We start from the raw sequence: 22,865 nt of genomic DNA, 5'->3' as shown, positions 1-22,865 counted from the left end.
ATGTGGACTTGAACTCAAACGACAAATAAAAATCACTTTGAAGGGATGAATTGTTCACGTTTTTTGGAATAGTAATCAAATCCCTCTAATGTTCTGATCAAACGAACTGCTTTTTTTTTATGAACCACTCCAAAACATATCTGCGATATTTACGGCAGATTCTCAGGATCTTTGTGTGTGTGCGGTTTATAAATTCCTTTTGTAAATTCTACCAAACTTCAAGTAATTCAGGTGGACTTTCTGGTCGTGTAAATTACACTGCAATATTAATGTGTGCCTATCTAAAATGTCAACGCTCTGCGTGTATTTGCACTGCAGTAATTCCCTTTGTTTAATTTTTGTGCTAGCCTCTATCCGGCCGGGGAAAGGCGTTCTGGATGTGGGAGAGCCCACTAATAATGCTGCTGAAATACGTGAGATTCAGATTAGAGAACCGTTTTCAGTTGCTCAGTGGCTAACCGCGTATTGTTTTAAAGTGGTTACAGCTAAAAAAAAATAATTTCAACAAAAAATCCCACTTTCAGGGGCTTCCATTCGCTACACAGATGTCATGTGTGCAGTTTTAAAATGCGCTGGCTTGGTTAAAGAATTATCCGTTTGCAAACCACGCTTTCGTTTATTCTGCCACTTCAAGTCATTCTCCCACTGTGACATTGTCCCCTCCCTTTCAGTATCTTTCCTGTCATTAACCAAATATTTTATTATTGTTGTTGTTGTTGTTGTTGTTGTTGTGTTGTGATGATGATGTTAGGCACAACTACTTTGATGAACTGTAAACTTTTGGGCAAATAATGCCACAGTGAAAATGTACACAGATTAATCAATCTCCTTCTCTTGCGCTAATCAAATCTGTATATAAGAAAAGAGGCAGTCTATCTATCTGGCCCTGGTGTATCGTCTTGTGAAAAGACGTTGTAAGATACTTCGTTCTGCACATCTGTGCAGGCTGTGCGGGGCTTGGTTTGATTTCCTCCAGGGATGGCGAGATATTTACAAAGACACCTGCTGTGACGAGGTTTGTAACAGTTTATGTGACCAAGCGTCGGAGATACTGTGTCATTCTCTACAGTAGTGTCTGATCCAGACGCTAGCTATCACGGTTGGGATGGTTCCCTGTACTAATTCACGTTACGATTCTGCATGTTATTTGTATTTATTTAAACAGGATATCTACCCATTGAGACCGAGGCTTCATTTCTGGAAATTGAAATGTATATAAAAAAACAAACAAAAAAATAAATAAAACAATTACAATGTGCAAACACAATATATAAAATAAAAAAACCATTAGAAATATTTACAAAATATTCGGAACTTCTGCGTGTTTTTAACATGCCTGAATTATTAGTACTATTATAGCGTCAGTAAGGTTTAATATAATATTAACATTACAATGAACTAATTAACCCAGCTAATTGAAAGATGAGTACAGGCGGTTGCCATGGAGCTGGAGAAACTTCATCCGGTTACACTGTGATGTAAAAACAAAAACAAAAAAAGCAAAGCAGAGCCAATTAAACGAGAACCTTATCCGACATCTCAGTAGGACAAACACGGCTCCACGCCGGCCCCAGGCAGGGGAAGGGTTCAGTTTTCATAAGGCAATGGTCAAATGGGGATTAAACTGCCATAGCAACCTGGACTGAAAAGCTTCTATTGCTGCTACCTCGAGGGCAGGCAGGGGTCATGCATCATCCCACATGTAAGATAATACAGACTCTCCTGCCCTCGTATTATTACCCACAAGACGGGTATCTGCTCTCAACACAGCGCTCAAGGGACCCACATTGAGTTTCTGTGTTAGGGTTAATTTACATTCACTTCTAATAGGATTGTAGCATAGCACGCAGCGCCACCGGTGGCCAAGCGACGCAACTGTGGTCCCTTGGATTAATTTTTGCCTTCCTTTTCAATACTGCGTTAACCAAATTGCTTTAAATGAATTAAACCTATCACTTGAAGTTCATTTGAATTTTTCATCCCACCCACCTTTTGATGTCAAACGAAAACAATATTTTGCCATCCATTTCGGATACAGTTTAAATTCAAAAATGTAATTTATCTTGAGTGAACTCCTTGTTTTGACATGCGAAAGAGACAGGGGAGTAAAACAGTGTAACAAAAAAATCAAGAGAGATGTAATAATAATAATAATAATAATAATTCGACTTGGAGACGAGCAGGGAGTAATGCAGGTAGGTGTAGATTAGATGACAATATACACGGTTAAATTAATGCATATGCACCTAGGCAAATCGTAATTTTACATTTTCCCGTTTAATTATCCATGTAATAGGCTTTGCTGTGTATAAATGCAGTACTAGCACATATTTGTATAACGTTGCAGTAGGCATTTCATAGTCGTACATTTTGAGCACCGATGCTCTGACAGCGCTACTTTAGGTGAAACTGTAGGTTGTAACTATGATGGAATCCAAACAGAATCAAGCAAGTTCGGTAGTCGCCCTCCCAAATAGCTAACAGATTTCAGTAAAGTGAAATAAAGTCAGCCCTAGTCTGATGTGTATACATGGCACTGCGGCACCCATGATGCACCGGGGGGGCCACCACGGTTTCCCGCAAAATCATTTCAAAGAGCAAAAAAGGAGCGCGAGCGGCAAACTCCCTCGCCTCTACCTAACCTGTCTCCAGGCCGCGGTGTGACTGAGCAGCCGGCCAGCCACTCACGACGCTCCGTGTCCAGCCCGGTCCCCTATCTCCCAATCCCGCAATGCGGATAGGCCGCCGCTGAGAGCCGCGGGGCGGGAGCTGAGAGAGCAGGAGTGTAGGATGCGCTCCGTGCGCGAGGGGGGTTAAGCGGAGTTTCGTGTGGCTTCTTATTTTCTGGGGGAGCCGTGATTAAAAAATTTTGTGTTTTTCCCCCCCCGCTAGATATGATTTTGTTTTTCAAAACCAGGTAAATAGGTATCGAAACCGTAATCCGGCTAACATGTACGTTTAAAACGCAGGGGGATCCGTAATTTGAATTCCACCATTTAAATTAAAACCGCCTGTGTGTAATCCCATGGCTTCTCCTCAGTCGATAACACAGAATAGAGTCAGGACTTAGTTACAGTTGGCTCTGAAGAGAGACAAAAAAAGTAGGCTTTTTGTGTGTTTAAAGCGGGGAATACATTCACATAGTTTCTGTTAAAAAAAAACAGAAGTCCGCACGTTTATTATTATTACAAAAAAAAAAAAAAAAAAAGGTTTCGATATCTATTTTTAAAATTGTATTTATAAACAGGCGTTGTGTGTCTATTCGTTTGGTTCGATGGCGCCTCAGAAACACGGGGCTGGGGGCGGCGGTGTCGGCTCGGCATCAGCTCCCGGTGTCGGTTCTGCTGGTACCGGAGGCCCCGGCGGTAAAGCGAACGGCGGCGTGTACTCGCATTCAGCCGCGGCGGTGATGCCCGCTGTCAAGAAGCCGAAGATGGAGCAGCTTCAGGCCGACCACGAGCTTTTCCTGCAGGCCTTTGAGAGTGAGTACAACACATTTTTTAGTCCTAAAAGGCTGGCTTGAACTTTTTAGGGTTAAAATAAACGCGAAGCAGGGCTTGGTGGGTTTCAAAGTATTTGGTGAATAAATACTTATGTTCTGAACTTGTTTTTTTTGCAGTTCAGTTGGGTTTTCAAAACAGTAAATAAAATAATATTTAAAAAAAAGCACTGCTGTTTTGAAAGAACTATATATATATAAAAACAAGTATGCCGATCTTACGTTTTCTTCCATTCTTGATGTATCATATTTTCTTTGTATTTTGTGGTTGGTACAGCAGGAGATTTTTACACAAGTAGCAGGCACATGTGTAAAGTGAAAATGTACTATTAATGCTTCCTATACGTTCAGTCTCTCTGTTTCATATTAAATATTACAGCAAACTAAGTTCAATAGCTAAATGAGTACAGGTAAAATAATTTATTTCAACATAACCAAATCAAAAACTGCCAAAAGTTCTTAAATTCAGTAACCCCGCGGGGCCCGTCATTTTGTGACAAAGAAGGCAGTGCGCTAGACTCATGTTATGGGTCATTGCATTTTGTTCTTTATAAGGAAGAAAAAAGTCACGAAGCTGTAATTAAATATTTGATGTACAGTCGAAGTTGAGTTACGAACTGAAATTCGTGTACATTAAAAAAAAAACAAAAAACAGTATGTAAAACAAGTTATATCTAATTGTATTATTTCTGCCCGTTTTAAAGTCTATAACCCCACACAAGATGTCCCCGACTTCAGTATTTATAATGCTGTAAAAGTAAATTTGTTCTGTACTATTTTGAGAAATGTGTATATGGTTCAGAAATGTGTTTCTGAGCAGTTACGTATCATATAATTGAAGTAGGTGTTGGTAAAACAGTTGCATGACGTGCCACCAGTTACCACCTACTGTACTCGGGGGTTTACAACTATAGACTGATCTTTCACGCGTTTTATTTATTGTTTCCAAGTAAAAATTGACGCATTATTAACAAACAGGCTAGTACCATTTAGTCTAAATTGGAGCATTAGATTTGCATGAAAACCATGCAAACTGCCTGCAATAAATGTATATAAATTGTCTGTAGCTTTAAACCTTGTTATAACTTTCTTCTGAAATATATATCAGAAATAATAATAATAAAGTCTTTGGTTCTACTTTAATATATGTCTTTAGTCAAAGGCATAACAAATCGAGGTGTGGTATTTTGTTTGTCAATGCTGTCTTTTTTGTCTATTTTTTTTTTCTTATGCTGGGTTAATCTTTAACGGGGCATTTTGGTTAAATTTGGGGAAACCGTTAATTCCAAACGTGTAATTATAATTCACCTAAAATCGACCTGACGTGTCGGAAATGGGGTTTATAATACTGAACAAAGGGGTGTGGAAAGCTTTGTCTAAGGAAGCGGACACTAAAAACAAATCTGGGCAGTATGATTTATGTTGGTACCAATCACTTAATATACATCAGCTTTCCCACATGTTATATGCTTATGTTTTTAAGTTCCCTGTACAAACCGCAGATGCTTTTTACCCCAGTAATGTTGCATGTTTTACAATCATGCTTGAAATGGATCTGAGATTTAAAGGTTTTCAAAGATGTAATATTTAGCTAGTTCATTTGTTTTAACTTGTACTTTTTAGCTTTGGTTGTTTTTATACTAAATACATTCTGCTAAGATAATATAACTGGTTTGTAGTAGCAATGTGTTGCAAACAGTTAATTATGTTTTATGTTGCAGAACCAACTCAGATATACAGATTTCTTCGAACCAGGAACCTTATAGCGGTAAGTAACTTGGTTGATTTTTGATCTCCATTGAGCTATATGTAAAAATAAATTATAATACATATAGTTGAGACAATTTTGTTAATGAACTTGAGCAATGTAGGATTTGGTAGGTTACAACTGTGCTGAAAATTAAAAAAAAAAAAAAAAACCAGAAAACGACCAGCTATCAGTTAAAAATGATAATGTTCTTTTGAGTTACAAACTGCTGTATTGGCTGTGTCTTTGGTCTTTAATTTCTTTAGTTATTCCTTTGCTACATGTGATGTATTAGGCTGTAATGTGTGCTGCTTTGCCATATCACTGTGAAATCTGGGAATAATTTAAATGCACTCCTCAGTAAAAGCATGTCATGTTTAAAACTCTAAAGAGCTTGTTCCTAATTGACTTCTCTTGTTTCAGCCTATATTTTTGCACAGAACCCTCACATATATGTCTCACAGAAATTCCAGAAGAAATGTCAAAAGGTAAACACAGTGGGTTTGTTTCAGTACTTTATTGCCTGTGCTGCTGTATGAAATCTAAAGTACATGTTTTGTGTAATGCTTTGCTTGTGTGTAAATTATTGTCCAGTTTAAAGGAATATCTAAAATGTACAGTTTGTACAGAGGTCTTAGCTTTTTTAGAAGTTGAAATGATCTGATTTGCAGTATATTAATGTGCAAGTTAACCTTTAAATTGATGCTGTATTCACATATTGTTGGTTAATTTGATTGCTCCTGAAAGGTATTAATGGCCAGTTCAATGAAGCATGTAATCAATATTTTTACCAAGGGGTAGTTCAAATATGTTGAGTTTGTTGTTTGTGTGATGACAGTTCCTGATTTTGAAGACTGTTTACTAGGCAAGTACAAATGTGGAGAATGTAATTGAAGTAGTCCACCAAGTGTAATAATCTAGCAGTGGACAAAGCAGTGTCCCCTATGTTCTGCATCAGTTATGTAAGAGGCGTAGAACAAGCCAAATGATTTATCACATGCTGCTTTAGAAGAGAAATATTTTGCCACCCCAGGCATAAGTTTGAGCAGTTAATAACAGGGGGAAATGTGTATCTTTTGACCAGATTGTGTGTTGGGGCACATGGTACAGTTTTAGTTTTCTACCTAAGCTTTAAATTAAGAACTCTCTTTAATTCTGTACTCCAAACATTCTGCACGTACCGATTTAAAAGTAATGGACTGCTTCAGTGCTATGTGTGTGTGGTGTGGGGCAGCAGCAACACTTCACCCAGGTAGGATAAAAGAAATCCCCCAGTTTGAAGCTTAGGGATTGTAATAACTGGATGTCATGCGGTTCCTGAGTAATTTCACTCCGGTCAGGACTGTAGCTGTAGGATTCATACGCCTACATTTAAATATGCATCGTTCATTGATGCCTCAACAGTTTATTTTTCTAATTGCTTCAGCAGCTGTTTTCTTTAGCCACTGCTATCATTTATTGGTATTCTGTTGTTTAGGTTTAAGTAGTGGCTCTAAGCAATGTGTTGGACATCATTTTTTTTTTTTTTGCTTTGGCATTATGTAAATTATTTGTGGTTACCAATGTAATAAGTATCTGCACCAAGGTAATAAATATTGTATATGGAGTGATTATCATGAAGAGCACTGGACTGTTAATAGTAAATTATAGGGTGGTTTCTTTATTCAAAAACAAATAGGAAGTTGACAATATATGTAGGCTACGAAATAAGTCCTTCATTTTAAAATGAATGCACGATAAATTAGTAATACATTGAAAATATCTTTGTGTGAGTGCCTGTTTTTTCCTTTCATCTGGTAGCTTGGAAACAGCTGAATTGTCCTTATTGCCTTTTAAGTTGACAATTAAATGTCTTGTATATGGACATTCGGATAACAATAATGTTAAAATGGCTTAAATTAGATGAATAGGGTATTGAATTGGTTAATGATGAAAGCCTAGGATAATAGGAGTTGGACTATATATTGCACTGTTGTTGCTTACGTTTCAGCTAACTCATTTTAAGTTCTAGTTTTACAAATTAAGGATTTATAAATCTCTAAGCAGTATGCATTTTAAATGGTGGCAATGATTAACTAAATTCTAAATTTTGGTTGCCACAATCACGTTTGCTATATACGATTTGGCGTAATGCACCTAGTGCTTTTAATTAATTTGTAACTGTGCACAGAAGCAATTTTATGTAACTGCCCTAAACAAATATTACATTGAAAAGGAAAACGTTTTCCCCTAAAATTGTAGTTTGTTGGTTGGAAATGAAGCATTCCTTTTTTGTGTGTGTTTTTTATGCTTAATATTGGGCATTGTTAGACTGATGTAGTGTTTGGGAAATGTTCACGTCTGACCTGGCATGAAACCAAGGTTTGAACCCTGTGAATGTCAAGCTTTTTTCTTGTTTTTCACGTCCAAAGATGCATTCTACAGTATTTAAGTATATTTCTTCAGCTAGATTCCCATCTGTAGCCCAAAAGAAGACTTTAGTGCAAATAGATATACATACTAAAGTTGTGTGGTTAATTACAATGCTGTTTTAACTAGGGACAGTGGGAAATAATTGACTGTTTTCAGAAAGACTAACAGCTTTTAAAGTACATAAAGATGTAAGCCTAGACATATTTTTTGGTTGCCCTTAATCATAAGACCAAGTACTCCTGACTAATTTGGAAGGCTATGCTGAATTTACCAAGTAGAAACACTGAACATTGATAGATGATCTTTTAAATGTTATTGTAACTGTCTTCTACAGACTAAGATGTAGCAAAGAAAGCGGGGTCTGACGTGATGTGATGTTTTATCTTTAATGGTAAAAGACTTCAAAGTAAGTCTGATGTCCTTGTAGTGCTCTTTTTGGTCAAAGCTTGATGGTGGTCAGTCTGCTGTGTGGATTTCAATCACAGGTTTTACACTTACACCAGCATCTCGTTCCATGATTAGTAGTTGTTCAGCCCTTTATGGATATAATGCTAGTCTTGTGGTGTGTAATGGAAGTAACAGTTATGTGGAAAGATATATTGTTGCTTTGTTTAGATGCTTTGGAGTAAATAAAAACTAAAAAACAAATACTGTATATAAAAAGAAAATAGTGTAATGATGTGGTGGTTTAATTCAGTGATATTGTGTTTGTCCAGGCTACAAGAACCATCAATGTTCATTTTTATGGTTGTAATTTAAGAGAGTTCAATTATACTAGTAAGGTTGCAAATTCTCTACTTGTTGTTTTAAATGAAATACAAATGTTTTTCATTTATTGCCCAGGTGAATATTTATTTATTTATTTTGTCGTCATTTTATAAATCCAGTATAAATGTATTGGAAACTTTTGCTAGATCTATGAATTTCCATGCATTGGTTAAAGTGAAGAAACAATTTAGGTGTACTTATTAAAAGGTGTTAATTGCTTTGTCTTTCAGCCCTGCTTTTGTGAATATTTAAACTAACTCTTGAAATTCTATTTGGGGGGAAAAGTAGTACAGCCTTTCAGAATTAAACTTCAAAAAACGATTTTGTGTTGGACATTGTATGTATAGGTTTGGGTTTTATAAATTTGAAATTGATTATACCTTGTAGACTTGTAATTGAAATACTTTATGTGTGAAATAAAACAAATACAAAAAGTACACAAAGGAAAAAAATCGTAATCATTATAGGTTGGGATTATGTGGACCTATTTTTCTGGCTCGAATGCCCGTAACACTATTCTCTTGTCATGGGACAAACAGAAAAGCATGTCATATTAGAGCACAAGGTTTTAGATTGCTGTGGAATAAGAAGTTCACGAGGGCAAACATATTATTAGGCAGGAAGAGGAAGCAAAACAAAACTCAAAATGGGTCCCTTTTTTGTTTATTGTTAAACAGGAAACTAGAGCTTTCCAACATGGGCTTAAAAACAATGAAACTACCTTTTTTAAATATGTAAAAACAATGCAGAACTATGGGGTGTTATACACGTTAGGTGTTAATTTTGCACAGAATAACCAATCCTAAAATCACTCATGGTCACAGACAACCTCCTTGTTGCAGTATTTAACAGCCCTTAATGAAGCTTAGGTGTTATGTGTTCAGCTGTTGACTAACAATGCATTGCTTTTAGAGTAAAGTAGTTTGTTTATAAATATGTATTTTGTAACTGTAGAATTCCCCACAAAGGTTAAACATTAAGGTGAAGTACATTTTGTTTTTACAAACACCAATGTGAAGAAATGTGGCTTCATTAAATTTCTAAGTTGTGGATGAAGCAACATCTCCTGCTGTGTATCTGGGTGATTTTTTAAATGAACTACAAGCAATATGAATTGATGGCCATTAAATCACCATTTGCTTTAAATAGTTCTAATCAAGTATTTGACAGTTTTGTTGTGTCATTCTTGTATGTTAGGGAGTTGTTTTTGGTGCTTTTTTGGTGATGTGATAAGTTTTGTTAACTTGAAAGATTAAGATTTTATGAACTAGGTATTCTGAATGTGGATCACCTTAATGCTTTTTGCAAAGATAATGTAAATTTGAAAGAATAAGTCATCTATTTAATTGTAGAGAATTACTGTAGTGTGTACAGCAATCTAAAAAATCCACACAATTGTCTTTCTAAATGAATTGTTCTCACACAGCCTGCTGGTTTCCATTTGGCATTGATAAGCATAACAAAATTAAAAAATGTATATACAGTCTAACTTCACTATAAAGAACCCACTTTTTTAAGGATCCAAGCAGCAATAACATGTTTTTTTTTTTAATGGAAATTAACTATTAGAACGAGAACGATCACTTTTACCAAATCTACCTGGATAAAGCGATCTTGGTAGTGACTGACACTGAACTTTCTCCAGTGTGAATGTGTTATTATCTCAGTGAAAACAAAGACCTTGGTAGGCTAATTCGAAGGTAAGGCTGATTCACAGATAACCTATTGTAGTGCGAATCATGTGTGATGTGTGCAATCCCATTGCCATCTTAACACAAACTGCAACCATGGCAACAGGTGTGAGGAAGTAACAAGATTGAAACAGCGTGCATTGAGAAAAATATGAAGCAATCTACGCTGGATATGTTTTTCAAGAGAAAGGGCACGTAATTACTGTTTTCAGCATGGAAGTGTACTTTTTTATTTTTAATTCTTTACTGTTTTCTTTTAAATATACAGTTTAAATGTGGATCAATGTGAAGTTGTCTTGAAAGAACTACCGTATAAAGATGTATTATTCTGATGCATCAAATTGCTAAACCCTATTATAGTGAACAACCTGATATAATGAACATTTCTCCAGGTCCTAGGGGGGTTTGTTATAATGTAAGCTAGACTGTATAATAAAGATTATTAATATGTCTTTGTTACAGTGTTCTTTTCAAGTTTTGAAATTAACTCAACTGATACTAAAGGCTTTGAGTTTTATTGTGGGCAAATCTCTTCCATCAAATGTACTGTGTGAAAGACATTTTGTATTTGTTCCAGCTCATCCCGAAGATTGTAATGAGGAAAAAGCAAGTCAGTGCAGATGAGTGTCAGTACAGTACTACAGAACTAGAATGCAGTAGAACCTGTCTCATATGTGATTGAATAGGTTCCAGGGGTCCATCAGATGTGTCCAAACATCCTATCACAGCACAGTACTGCTGTATGCATACTATACACAGATTGAGTGGAAATGATTGCAAAACAAAGCACTGTAATCCACTATTTGGTCATTTTACAACCTAGCATTTCAATAACAGATCATGCTGTGTTTTCTCAGTCTATGCCAAAGTAATCAGACAGGTTTTTTTGCACAGTGTGTGTTTACCTGAGACCGAAACAACAAGCTGGCAGCAGTGTGGAGTAGTGGTTAGGGCTCTGGACTCTTGACTGGAAGGTTGTGGTTTCAATCCCAGGTGGGGGACACTGCTGCTGTACCCTTGAGCAAGGTACTTTACCTAGATTGCTCCAGTAAAAACCCAACTGTATAAATGGGTAATTGTATGTAAAAATAATGTGATATCTTGTAACAATTGTAAGTTGCCCTAGATAAGGGTGTCGGCTAAGAAATTAATAATAATAATAATTCCTTGCTTTCTCGTTTCCTTTTATTTAACATGGTTAAACAGGGCGGTTATGTGAAGTGACCACATGTAAAAAGTGAAACTGAATTCCAAAACGCATTTATTTTATTTTTTAAATCTGCAACTGAATCCATTCTGTGCTGCCAAGCTTTTTTTTTTTTTTTTTTTTAATAAATAAACCCATATTAAAATTGTAATATCTTCATATGAAATGTTCAAGAATTTTATATATGTATTTAAGGACCATTTTAGACTTGCACTACACTGAATAGCACTCAAAGAATGAATAAAGCATATTTTAGTTTTTTCTCAAACTGATTGTCGGGAGACATTAACGCCACTGCAATTTGCATTACATTTTTAGTAACCATCGGTTACTCCAAAGTATCCCTTTTAAAGAGAAGAGGCTGTTTGTAGGAATTGAATTGCTAGATTTTTCTATGTAAAATTAGTAGTTTTATAAAACTGAACCTCTTGAGTTCTGGTGGATATGGAGCAGCAGTGTGGAGTAGTGGTTAGGGCTCTGGACTCTTGACCGGAGGGTTGTGGGTTCAATCCCCAGTGGGGGACACTGCTGTTGTACCCTTGAGCAAGGTACTTTACCTAGATTGCTCCAGTAAAAACCCAAATGTATAAATGGGTAATTGTATGTAAAAATAATGTGTTATCTGTATAATGTGATATCTTGTAACAATTGTAAGTCGCGCTGGATAAGGGTGTCTGCTAAGAAATAAAAAATAATAATAATAATAATATATACAGTACTATGCAAAAGTTTTAGGCAGGTGTGAAAAAATGCTGTAAAGTAAGAATGCTTTCAAAAATAGACATGTTAATAGTTTATTTATCAATTAACAAAATGCAAAGTGAGTGAACAGAAGAAAAATCTACATCAAATCAATATTTGGTGTGACCACCCTTTGCCTTCAAAACAGCATAAATTCTTCTAGGTACACTTGCACACAGTTTTTGAAGGAACTCGGCAGGTAGGTTGGCCCAAACATCTTGGAGAACTAACCACAGTTCTTCTGTGGATTTAGGCAGCCTCATTTGCTTCTCTCTCTTCATGCAATCCCAGACAGACTCGATGATGTTGAGATCAGTGCCCTCTGGGGGCCATACCATCACTTCCAGGACTCCTTGTTCTTCCTTACGCTGAAGATAGTTCTTAATGACTTTCGCTGTATGTTTGGAGTCGTTGTCATGCTGCAGAATAAATTTGGCGCCAATCAGATGCCTCCCTGATGGTATTGCATGATGGATAAGTATCTGCCTGTACTTCTCAGCATTGAGGAGACCATTAATTCTGACCAAATCCCCAACTCCATTTGCAGAAATGCAGCCCCAAACTTGCAAGGAACCTCCACCATGCTTCACTGTTGCCTGCAGTTGTGTACCGCTCTCCAACCTTCGGCAAACAAACTGCCTTCTGCTACAGCCAAATATTTCAAATTTTGACTCATCAGTCCAGAGCACCTGCTGCCATTTTTCTGCACCCCAGTTCCTGTGTTTTCGTGCATAGTTGAGTCGCTTGGCCTTGTTTCCACATCGGAGGTATGGCTTTTTGGCCGCAAGTCTTCCATGAAGGCCACTTCTGACCAGACCTCCGGACAGTAGACGGGTGTACCAGGGTCCCACTGTTTTCTGCCAATTCTGAGCTGATGGCACTGCTGGACATCTTCCGATTGTGAAGGGAAGTAAGCATGATGTGTCTTTCATCTGCTGCAGTAAGTTTCCTTGGCCGACCACTGCGTCTACGGTCCTCAACGTTGCCCGTTTCTTTGTGCTTCTTCAAAAGAGCTTGGACAGCACATCTGGAAACCCCTGTCTGCCTTGAAATTTCTGCCTGGGAGAGACCTTGCTGATGCAGTATAAATACCTTGTGTCTTGTTGCTGTGCTCAGTCTTGCCATGGTGTGTGACTTTTGACAGTAAACTGTCTTCAGCAACCTCACCTTGTTAGCTGAGTTTGGCTGTTCCTCACCCAGTTTTATTCCTCCTACACAGCTGTTTCAGTTAATGATTGTGTTTCAACCTACATATTGAATTGATGATCATTAGCACCTGTTTGGTATAATTGTTTGATCATACACCTGACTATATGCCTACAAAATCTCTGACTTTGTGCAAGTGTACCTAGAACAATTGATGCTGTTTTGAAGGCAAAGGGTGGTCACACCAAATATGGATTTGATTTAGATTTTTCTTCTGTTCACTCACTTTGCATTTAGTTAATTGATAAATATAATCTATTAACATGTCTATTTTTGAAAGCATTCTTACTTTACAGCATTTTTTCACACCTGCCTAAAACTTTTGCACAGTACTGTATATGCTTATCAGTTTTAGGTTTGTTGGAAGTCCTCTGTCTTTACAGCTCATGAGTACAGGATTGGCTCTTGGTAGAACATCCTGCATTCTTGTAGAATACTGAGAGTAAGAAATATCCAACCTTTTACGGCTTATTAGGCAAAATCACAATTTAAGTGAATGCTACTTTCCACGTTTTTTGGATGAATTGGTTTCATGTGTGGTTGTGGACAATACGATGGCTATACTACAAAAGCTCTATCACTGTTTGTTGTTGAGGGTTATACTATTTGGTTATCTGAGCATTTTCCAAGTTTTGTTTTCCATGCCTGAATGAAGATGTGTAATTTTAGGAATATTTGTGGATTTGTAAACCCACTCAAGGATGAAATTCAGTCATTGTGTTTCTTAGTTGCAATCTTTTTAAAACAAGAATGAGTAGGTACTTTATCTGAAATGCAACTGAAAACAATATATATATATTTATATATATATAGTTTAACACTATATATATAGTTTAACACTGTTAAATAAAATAAATAAATCATGCACTGCCAAGCGGTTTTAAGTGGTACTGCAGTCGGAGGAACAAGGTGCTTTTAATTAAGTAGCGTCATGTTTTGGCTGGCTGTTTTGTTAACAAGGTATTTTCATGTACAAAGTTGCCAAGGTTACATTATGGCTAATTATCTTGACTGTGTTTCCCGTTTGGTGTCAGATTCCACCTTGTTTGTTTGAAATATACCCTTAATACAGGATCACCACTGAAGGCAGATGGATCACCTTGTTTTCAAGAGGCTTTAGGTTCCTTCCAAGCTTTTCTATTTTTTTCCAATTTTTATTTCTGAGACAACCGTGTATTTATTAATAGATGAAAATGAAGGAATGTGCACAAAGTTGAAATATTAAATATGTAGTAATAATTCAGCAGACCCTCAGAAGTGAAAAATGTCTTTTTTATATAGTTCTAAACATTTGTAAGGGTTTAACCTCGGAGCATGTGAGTGGCGCGGTCTAAAATCCCACTCGTTGCTCAATCATATTTGAATCCGCTCAGCTCCACAGCTTTTAATTCCGCAGTCCACTCCACTCCAGTGCTTTTAATTCCGCTCAGTCTCAAAGGCTACTAACAGTTTACCTGGCTTGGGTGACCTGCCACAAGGTCTTGGATCTTCCTCTCCCCTTTTTTTTTTAAATTTCTTTTTTTTTTTTTTTAAACCTGCATTACATGTTTTAATTGTGTGTCACTGAGGGGGTCTCAGTGTCGGTACATTTCAGTTATCAAGGGAGGGACTCGCTTGCTCTCTGACACCAACACACCGTTACACACAGGGAGCCACTCCCTTTACTGAGTACTAAAATGTGTTATCTAAAATGTAAAAGCAATACAGTTGGAGTGGGAGCGGGAGCACATTGGTCCGGCTCCGCTCACATGCTCGGTTTGGTCTTGGGTCATTAAACTTTTGAATGCACTCGAACCTTTCTAACTGTTGCCATTGATAACCCAACCTTACCATCTTACAGAAATTACTTTTTCTACTTTAGGAAGTCCTTCAAAGTGGATGATATGCTATTCAAAGTAGAGAAGATGAGGGGAGAGCAGGAATCTCACACGTAAGCATAGTTTGTATTCTGCAGCAGTTAACACAATAGTATAGCTGTAATTTTATTACTACATATAAGTGTTTTTATTTTATTTTCGTGCCAAATTGAATTGTGCTAAGCCTTGTAGTGCATAATGGAAAATTCATACATAAATAACTGCAGTATTTTACTGTAACATCTCTCTGCATTCTTTTAAATGTAACTTTTTATTTATTTTTACAGCTTGGCTTCACATCTTCAACTTACGTTTACTGGTTTCTACCATGAAAATGGTATGTGTGTGCAGTTTAATTTACCTGTCCTCCTCAACCTGTAGACAGCTGGCTCTTGAGATGGAAGTCAGATCCACATCACAGACTGATATTTATTTACTTGAATGTTAAAATAAAACCCACAACAAAGGACATTTGTGGTACTTTTTCAGCCGACATCTAGTGGTAGACAACACTAGGGGTAAAAAATTAAAAAATTGGTTACTGTTATCAACCTGCTGTCCTTTTATTTATATTTTTGTATTTTATTTATTTTTAGAAAAGCCATCACAAAACTCTGAGAATGAACAAAACTCTGTAGCCTTAGAGGTGCTACTTGTCAAAGTCTGCCACAAAAAACGGAAGGTAAGAAATCTCTACATTGTTGCATTCTTTTTTTTTTTTGTAATAACATGTAAATACATTTGTCAGCTAGTACAGTGGTTTGACCCCTGGTCTCCATCTCTTCTAAATCTTAATTTAAGTTTTATAATTAGGACAACCGTCAGGGTTCCTTTTTTATCACTAGCTTAAGCGGACACATTAAGACAACCTTTTAAATGTCTTTTGATATTTTTAAACATTTTTTTATTTTTTTATTTCAGGATGTAAGTTGTCCTGTCAAGCAAGTGCCTACGGCTAAAAAGCAGGTGCCTTTGAACCCTGACAGCAGCCCAACTAAACCAGGAGCCTTACCCTCCCTTGCTGTCTCCAGCAACGAGTTTGAGCCTAGCAACAGCCATATGGTGAAATCCTACTCGCTGCTGTTCAGGGTGACATGGCCAGGAAAACGGGATGTGAATGGATTAATGAATGGAGAGACGAATGAGAATATTGGTAAGGAATAGGCAGGAAACAAGCGTCTTTTAGTTCTTTGCATTTGCTTTATAAATGCTTGATCAGTTCGTTTTTTAAAACTTGAAGGACATGCCTACGATAGCTTACGAAATCAGCTATCTAAAGAAGATGCGACCTGCCCTTGTTTTATGGCAGCTGCTGCAGTCTCAACAATTGAAACTGATCTCAAACATGTGCTGCAGTGTGACCTATTGTACCTCTATATGGATAGATGTCTAGAACACCAAACCCAGTACCCACATTCAATAGGGCACAACATTCAACTTGATAAAATAACAAGAAGGCTTACAAATGAGAATTTCTCTCCCTTATGTTATTTGAAACCGGTTATTTTGTTTCGTTACCCTGCACATAGCAACAACATATAGAGCACAATGCTTGAGTTCTTTTTACAGATTATAACATTTATTACTTTTAGATGTGATTGAAGAGTTTCCAACGCGAAAAAAGAGAAGCTCCTCTTATCATGAAGATGGTGAGAAGACCTTTGTAGCACAAATGACAGTCTTTGATAAAAATAGGTAAATATCTTCCTATAGCTTTTCCAGTTGTGTTTCTGACATGATGATTAAGAAGCTATCCAAAGAAATGTGTTTTTCTGCACATCTGCTACGAGGTTAATCATTCTGTATTGGAACAGGTTGCTGTGTCCTAGCAGGAGGACAATCCAAATTCTGTGAAATAATGCTATTTTAAAATCCAAAATTCAGTTGTGCTTTTATCAAGAATTTAAGGAGTTATGTGGAAAGTGTTTTGCATTAGTCTGTTTTACTCAAGGTGGATGTCTATTTTCTAATAATCAGTGAAATCTTGCGCATCTTGAATTTCCTAAGTGCTTGATATTTTAAAAGGCTGAGCGAAGACATTTTTTATTTTATAATAAAGGTAAAGGACACTTAAATGTTATAAAAATGTTTTACAAAAAAAACAAAACAAGTATATTCCTAAAACACTAATGCTTTATTTGCAGGCGCTTGCAGCTCCTTGATGGGGAATATGAAGTATCAATGCAGGAGATGGAAGAATGTCCTGTGAGCAAAAAAAGAGCTACATGGGAAACCATTCTTGATGGAAAGGTAGTGGTTGGCTGGTATCATAGTGTAGCACTTAATACTTTGTCTTTTTTGGCTGATGGTGAGGGATGAGGGTTCAGATTTTAAGAGTTGTTTTTGGTTTTGAGTCAACATTTCCAGACACACTATTTGGTAAATTAATTCTAGGATGATTTTAAATACTTTTTTTTTTTTTTTTTTTTAAACTAATTTAATTCACATTTCCATGCTTTCAAGAAGAAAAAAATAAGTTATTTTTTGTTCTATTTCAGAGGCTGCCACCTTTTGAAACATTCTCTCAGGGTCCTACGCTCCAGTTCACTCTGCGGTGGGCAGGAGAAACTAATGATAAATCTACTGCGCCTGTTGCCAAACCTCTCGCAACTCGTAATTCAGACACTGCCACTCTCGAAAGCAAGCCAAGCTCTCTCAAGCCGACACAGGCAATAGGTAAGACTAAGATTGCCAGTCTTCATTTTATTTTATTTTCTTCTTACAGCTTTGACATGTACATTGTCCAAGCAGGTACCAAATCTACAGTGATGTAGAACTGGATATATAAAGTGTAAAAGGAAGTTTCTATAGGAGGCTGTGTGGTCCAGTGGTTAAAGAAAAAAGGGCCTGTAACCAAGGTCCCCCGGTTCAAATCCCACCTCAGCCACTGACTCATTGTGTGACCCTGAGCAAGTCACTTCACCTCCTTGTGCTCCGTCTTTCGGGTGAGATGTAACTGTAAATGACTCTGCAGCTGATGCATAGTTCACACACCCTAGTCTCTGTAAGTCGCCTTGGATAAAGGCGTCTGCTAAATAAATAAACAGAGATGTGGACAATCTAGGTCTAGTTTTGTCCATTTTTATTGCATTAAACTTTTTTTTTTTTTTTATAAACGCAGAGCTCGTTTTCCAAAGAATTGCAATCTACAAACTCGATACGATACGTGATCTTAACCTTCCTTTTTTTCTGTTTTAAAAGCTGTTAAAGATTCACTTACTACAGACCTTCAGGTAAGAAGGGAACAGATTTTATGTGAGCCTCGACAGAAGCTACGAATATTTTATCAGGTGAGTCGTATAGTTCCATGTTGGCTGTGAAGGCTAGTTCTGAGCTTTGTGTTTGATGCATTCATACCAGTGTCAATGGTCAATGTGTTTAGTTTGATGGTGTGCTTGTGTTTTTTAGTTCCTTTATAACAACAACACAAGGCAACAGACGGAAGCAAGAGATGACTTGCATTGTCCTTGGTGCACACTGAACTGCCGCAAGCTATACAGCCTACTCAAACACCTCAAACTCTGCCACAGCAGGTTTATCTTTAACTATGTGGTAAGCATTTCCATAGTGTCTACTTCCCCGGCCTTAGCAGAACAAGTGGACCGCAATCCACAGAGAAAGCTCAATGCGCCAGATAGTCAGAAGTCGCTGAAACACGTTTGGACTTTGACATACCACTTTGTGATATTATACAACTGTGTTCTGTTCTGCTCGCAGTCAAGTTCAGTTGAAGAATATACCCCAGGTCATGCTTTATTTGTATTTGTGTGATGGTAACTTCGTTTTGTATTGCAGCCTCATCCAAAGGGTGCTAGGATAGATGTTTCTATCAACGAGTGTTATGATGGCTCATATGTAGGAAATCCTCAGGATATTCACAGTCAGCCAGGATTTGCCTTCAGCCGTAATGGGCCAGTGAAGAGAACGCCAGTCACACACATCCTTGTTTGCCGGTGAGGGAATATGTTGGCATAGTAAAAACCTCATGCACAGTTACATTGCCACCCATTTCAATCTTGAGCAATTTGTTATTATTATTATTTATTTCTTAGCAGACGCCCTCTCCCACCTCTACGCATTATTAGAAATGTGAATACCCCTATTCTAGCAGGGATACCTGTTTGTAATAAATCTATATTCATCACTTTATAATGCAATAAAAGATCAGTTGTTGCCAACAATAAAACTAGAATACTGTTAATTTAGGTACATACTGCCAATTGAGGGTAATGTTCATTTTTCACTAAGTTGTGCATGTTTTATTTTTCAACATTTTATACTGAAGTGGCTTGTTGAATAAACTGCTTCTCCCCTCCCAAACGAGAAGAGATCTGTTGCTTTCAACCCAATGCTTTTATCATAAAGAATCCTCTATTTGATTGGATTTTCAGGCCGAAGCGCACAAAACCCAGCCTGTCCGAGTTCCTGGAATCTGAAGATGGGGAGATGGAGCAGCAGCGCACGTACATCAGCGGACACAACCGGCTGTATTTCCACAGCGACGCCTGCCTGCCTCTCCGTCCGCAGGAAATGGAGGTGGACAGTGAGGATGAGAAGGACCCAGAGTGGCTGAGAGAGAAAACCATCACTGTAAGTAAAGGGTTCTGTTATTTACCAGCACTTGCTCAATGCCATATTTATATATAATTGTTACATGTCATATTTATGTAAGGGATAAAGTCGCTTATCTAACCCCATTCTCTGTTCAAAATGCTACCTGGGAAGTGTATACAGCCAATACTTAACAGTAATTGATTTTATTTTTCTGCAGCAAATTGAAGAGTTCACGGATGTGAATGAAGGAGAGAAGGAAGTCATGAAACTCTGGAACCTTCACGTTATGAAGTACGGGTATGTTATTGATACATCCTCGCACGTTTATAAATAGGTTATCTAATGCCATTTATCATATTTTCAAATAATTTAATAAGGATACTTTAACAGCTGTTACCTTTTGCACATCACATATCTAGATCTATATCTCTATATCAAAGTCAAATCCAATTCAAGTGTATACGGTGGTTTGTCTAACAATGTATCCCAAACACTGGACAGTCTTACAAAGTGTTTTACAGTGCCTGCCTTAAGTGGGACTCTTGCTGCTTATAGATGTAGAGCTCCAGAAGTAAGCTCTAGTCTTGATGTCCTTGTATTGAGAGAACTATAATATATGCCTACATCGTTCTTTTTTTTTATTTATTTTTTTGCTCAGATTCATTGCCGACAATCAAATGAACCAGGCCTGCATGCAGTTTGTTGAAAAGTGTGGGCAACAGATAAACGAAAAGAATTTGTGTCGGAACTTTCTGCTTCACCTGGTCAGCATGCACGACTTCAACCTTGTCAGCATAGTCACCATTGACAAAGCAATGGCCAGACTTCGGGAAATGCAACAAAGGCTTGAAAAGGATGAGCTGGCAGAAAAAACGAGCCCGGCGCCCACCGATGAACCAAACTGGGAAAACGGCAGCGGCATCGAGACCCCCACAAGCGAGAGGATTTCTGAAACTGACATTTCTGCCTCAGGAGTTCCAAAACAGAACAAACGACAGAAACTCTGAAACCACAGGACTTTATAGACTGAAACATTGGAGCGCTGGGGGGTCGTTCTAAATTAAAGAAGAATAAATAAGTCAAATATTGAAAAACAGATTCCAAACAGGCACTAGGTATCAAGTATATAAAAATCAATGTTGGGCTGTAAAGTTGTACTGCTGTTTGCTACAAATCAACACAGACACTGATTGTGTGTGTGTGTGTTTTTATATATATATAAATATAAATAGTCACTTGTATTTTGATATGAATACACTAAAACCGTTTAGGACCATAGCTGGTTTTGCTTCTATTTATTGTAGGAATGTTCAAACTGGTTACTAAACATGTATTACATACAGGCGGTTTTCATGTAATATATCATATTGAACTACAGAAAGTAATTTATCATAATGAAATGCACAATTTGTAAAGTGTGCTTTGCTGTTAACTGTAACAGCCCTTTGATTTGTTTCATGTATATTAGCACTTGTCTTGTCCTGGGTGCCTGTTTGGAAATACTTTCTTTTATATATAAATATATTTTGATTTTAGAAAGGTGTTTTTTCTGACTTTTTTTTTTTTTTTTTTGCTGGCAATTTTTTACATTTTTTTTTGGTTACGTGAGTGATGCATTGCTTGGCCGGTGTGTTATTAAAACTTGAACCTACATACAGTTGGTCAGCAGTAGGTTTTTTTTTTTTTAACTTCAAATTCATAGAATTGCTAGTACAGTACTTTACACAAACATGTTTTCATTTTTTTGTATTGTAGTTGAACAGAGCTCCTACCCTGGCAGTGGCAGGGCAGTGGAGCTGCCACTTTCTAAGGAAAAATGCACTGCAAGACTGGACCAGAAATGTTGTTCACTCTATATGCAAGTATTCTGTGGTCTGTCTGTTTAACACACAGGGTATTTACTGCAGACACTAACAGAAAATATACTTCTAGCAGTATTTAACTGCATACAAGAACCATGTTTATTATTCATGCAATTGTTTACAGATTTTCCAATGGAAAAGTGGTTTTTACTACTAGTGCAGTGTCGGTGATACTGGTTTTAACCTGGCATGCACTGTGGTCGAGTGACATTCTCACCTCATTTTTTTTTAGAATTGTTTTTTTTGTGACTACCATTAAATAACATTCTCGTATTTGTATTTAAAAGATAAACAAAAGAAATGCTGCTCTTACGGTATTTTAATTATGTTTCTGCTTCATTCCTTGGTTTTTAAAAGCTGCAGGTAACCCTTTTTTTCTGAGCCTATAGAACACATTGATAAAACTCGCAATGTGATTTTTCATTTCATATCATGCTTAAGCCTGAATTTGTTTTTACTGATGTCTACAAATTACTACTTCAGCTTGTAAAGGGAACCTTGTGGTATCTGTATTTCACTACAATGGTTTGCAGCTGTTAATGAAGTATATTTAAGAAGTGTGTTTAAGTTAAATGTATGACAGTTTAACGGGCAAAGGGGGTAAACTGCAGCTTTTCTTTTTTTTTGTGACCCTATTGATTTGCCAGCTATAGAGGTGTAACTGAACTTCAAATTATATTTTGAAGGATTGCGACAAAAGCTTTTAACTGTTGCTTTAATTTGCTAAAGCTGTGCACATATGTAAAAACGTAGATTTGGTTTGAGGAAACTTAGTTCTATGGTTATTGCTTGTGTCATTTCTTAAGCAAGCTAATTATGCTTTTATTGCTTCAAAAAGGATGACTGGTATTGTTTTGCACAAGTTTGTTGAGGAGGGCAGCCAAATTATTTCACAATTAAAAAAAAAAAAAAAAATCCTGAAACGACATTGTTAAACCACCATGTTAAAGTTATGAATTTTGTAATAAAGGAGTTATAGAAAATGTTGATGTTTTCTATTTAAAATAAAAGTAATATTTTCCATTGTCGCCAATGGTTATAAGCAACTCCCTGGTTCATTTCAAATGCTTTAGAATTTCTAAATTTATGGTTATGTCTTTTAAATTGCACATGATTAGCTTAATTACCTGTTTAGTACAGCTGCTTGTTTTAGACTATGCAACCCTTCTCCGTCTGGAAATACTGCATCTAGATTAACAAATAAATTGTTTTGTACAACGCTGTGTGCATCAAAAATGATCCTTGTCCTAGGGTGATCAGAAACCAAGGTTAAAGCAATTGAAGACTTTTCCAGGCACGGTTTCCCTGTGCAAAGTTTAAAC

The 22,865-nt window shown here is 36.9% G+C and overlaps 1 protein-coding gene across 2 annotated transcripts; it reads left to right on the top strand.

The window, feature by feature from the left end:
- The first annotated feature begins 2,561 nt into the window (after window positions 1-2,561).
- On the top strand, window positions 2,562-22,526 carry LOC117422879 (polycomb protein SUZ12-like). Of its 2 annotated transcripts, none has more exons than XM_058989735.1 (16): window positions 2,562-3,482; window positions 5,221-5,267; window positions 5,670-5,734; window positions 15,133-15,201; window positions 15,415-15,464; window positions 15,724-15,809; window positions 16,049-16,280; window positions 16,720-16,822; window positions 17,272-17,377; window positions 17,626-17,803; window positions 18,329-18,417; window positions 18,536-18,679; window positions 18,923-19,080; window positions 19,519-19,717; window positions 19,899-19,972; window positions 20,340-22,526. In XM_058989735.1, the coding sequence occupies exons 1-16, from the start codon at window positions 3,275-3,277 to the stop codon at window positions 20,686-20,688; spliced, it is 2,157 nt and encodes a 718-aa protein (XP_058845718.1). In that variant the 5' UTR covers window positions 2,562-3,274; the 3' UTR covers window positions 20,689-22,526. The 2 variants fall into 2 exon arrangements, with proteins under 2 accessions (XP_058845718.1, XP_033893981.3); XM_034038090.3 differs by having other exon boundaries at window positions 19,899-19,978.
- Window positions 22,527-22,865: the final 339 nt, after the last annotated feature.

The sequence above is a fragment of the Acipenser ruthenus genome, chromosome 17 (genome assembly GCF_902713425.1).
Source record: "Acipenser ruthenus chromosome 17, fAciRut3.2 maternal haplotype, whole genome shotgun sequence".
NCBI lineage: Eukaryota > Metazoa > Chordata > Actinopteri > Acipenseriformes > Acipenseridae > Acipenser > Acipenser ruthenus.
Note: the sequence above shows the minus strand (reverse complement) of the source record. Positions and strands in the feature narration are given on the sequence as shown.

Excerpts from the sequence above, each read along its gene's own strand:
- LOC117422879 (XM_034038090.3), top strand. The coding sequence starts at position 3,275 with ATGGCGCCTCAGAAACACGGGGCTGGGGGCGGCGGTGTCGGCTCGGCA. Across the intron at positions 16,281-16,719 it reads AGAGACGAATGAGAATATTG|ATGTGATTGAAGAGTTTCCA; the intron begins GTAAGGAATAGG and ends TATTACTTTTAG. Across the intron at positions 17,378-17,625 it reads AAACCATTCTTGATGGAAAG|AGGCTGCCACCTTTTGAAAC; the intron begins GTAGTGGTTGGC and ends GTTCTATTTCAG.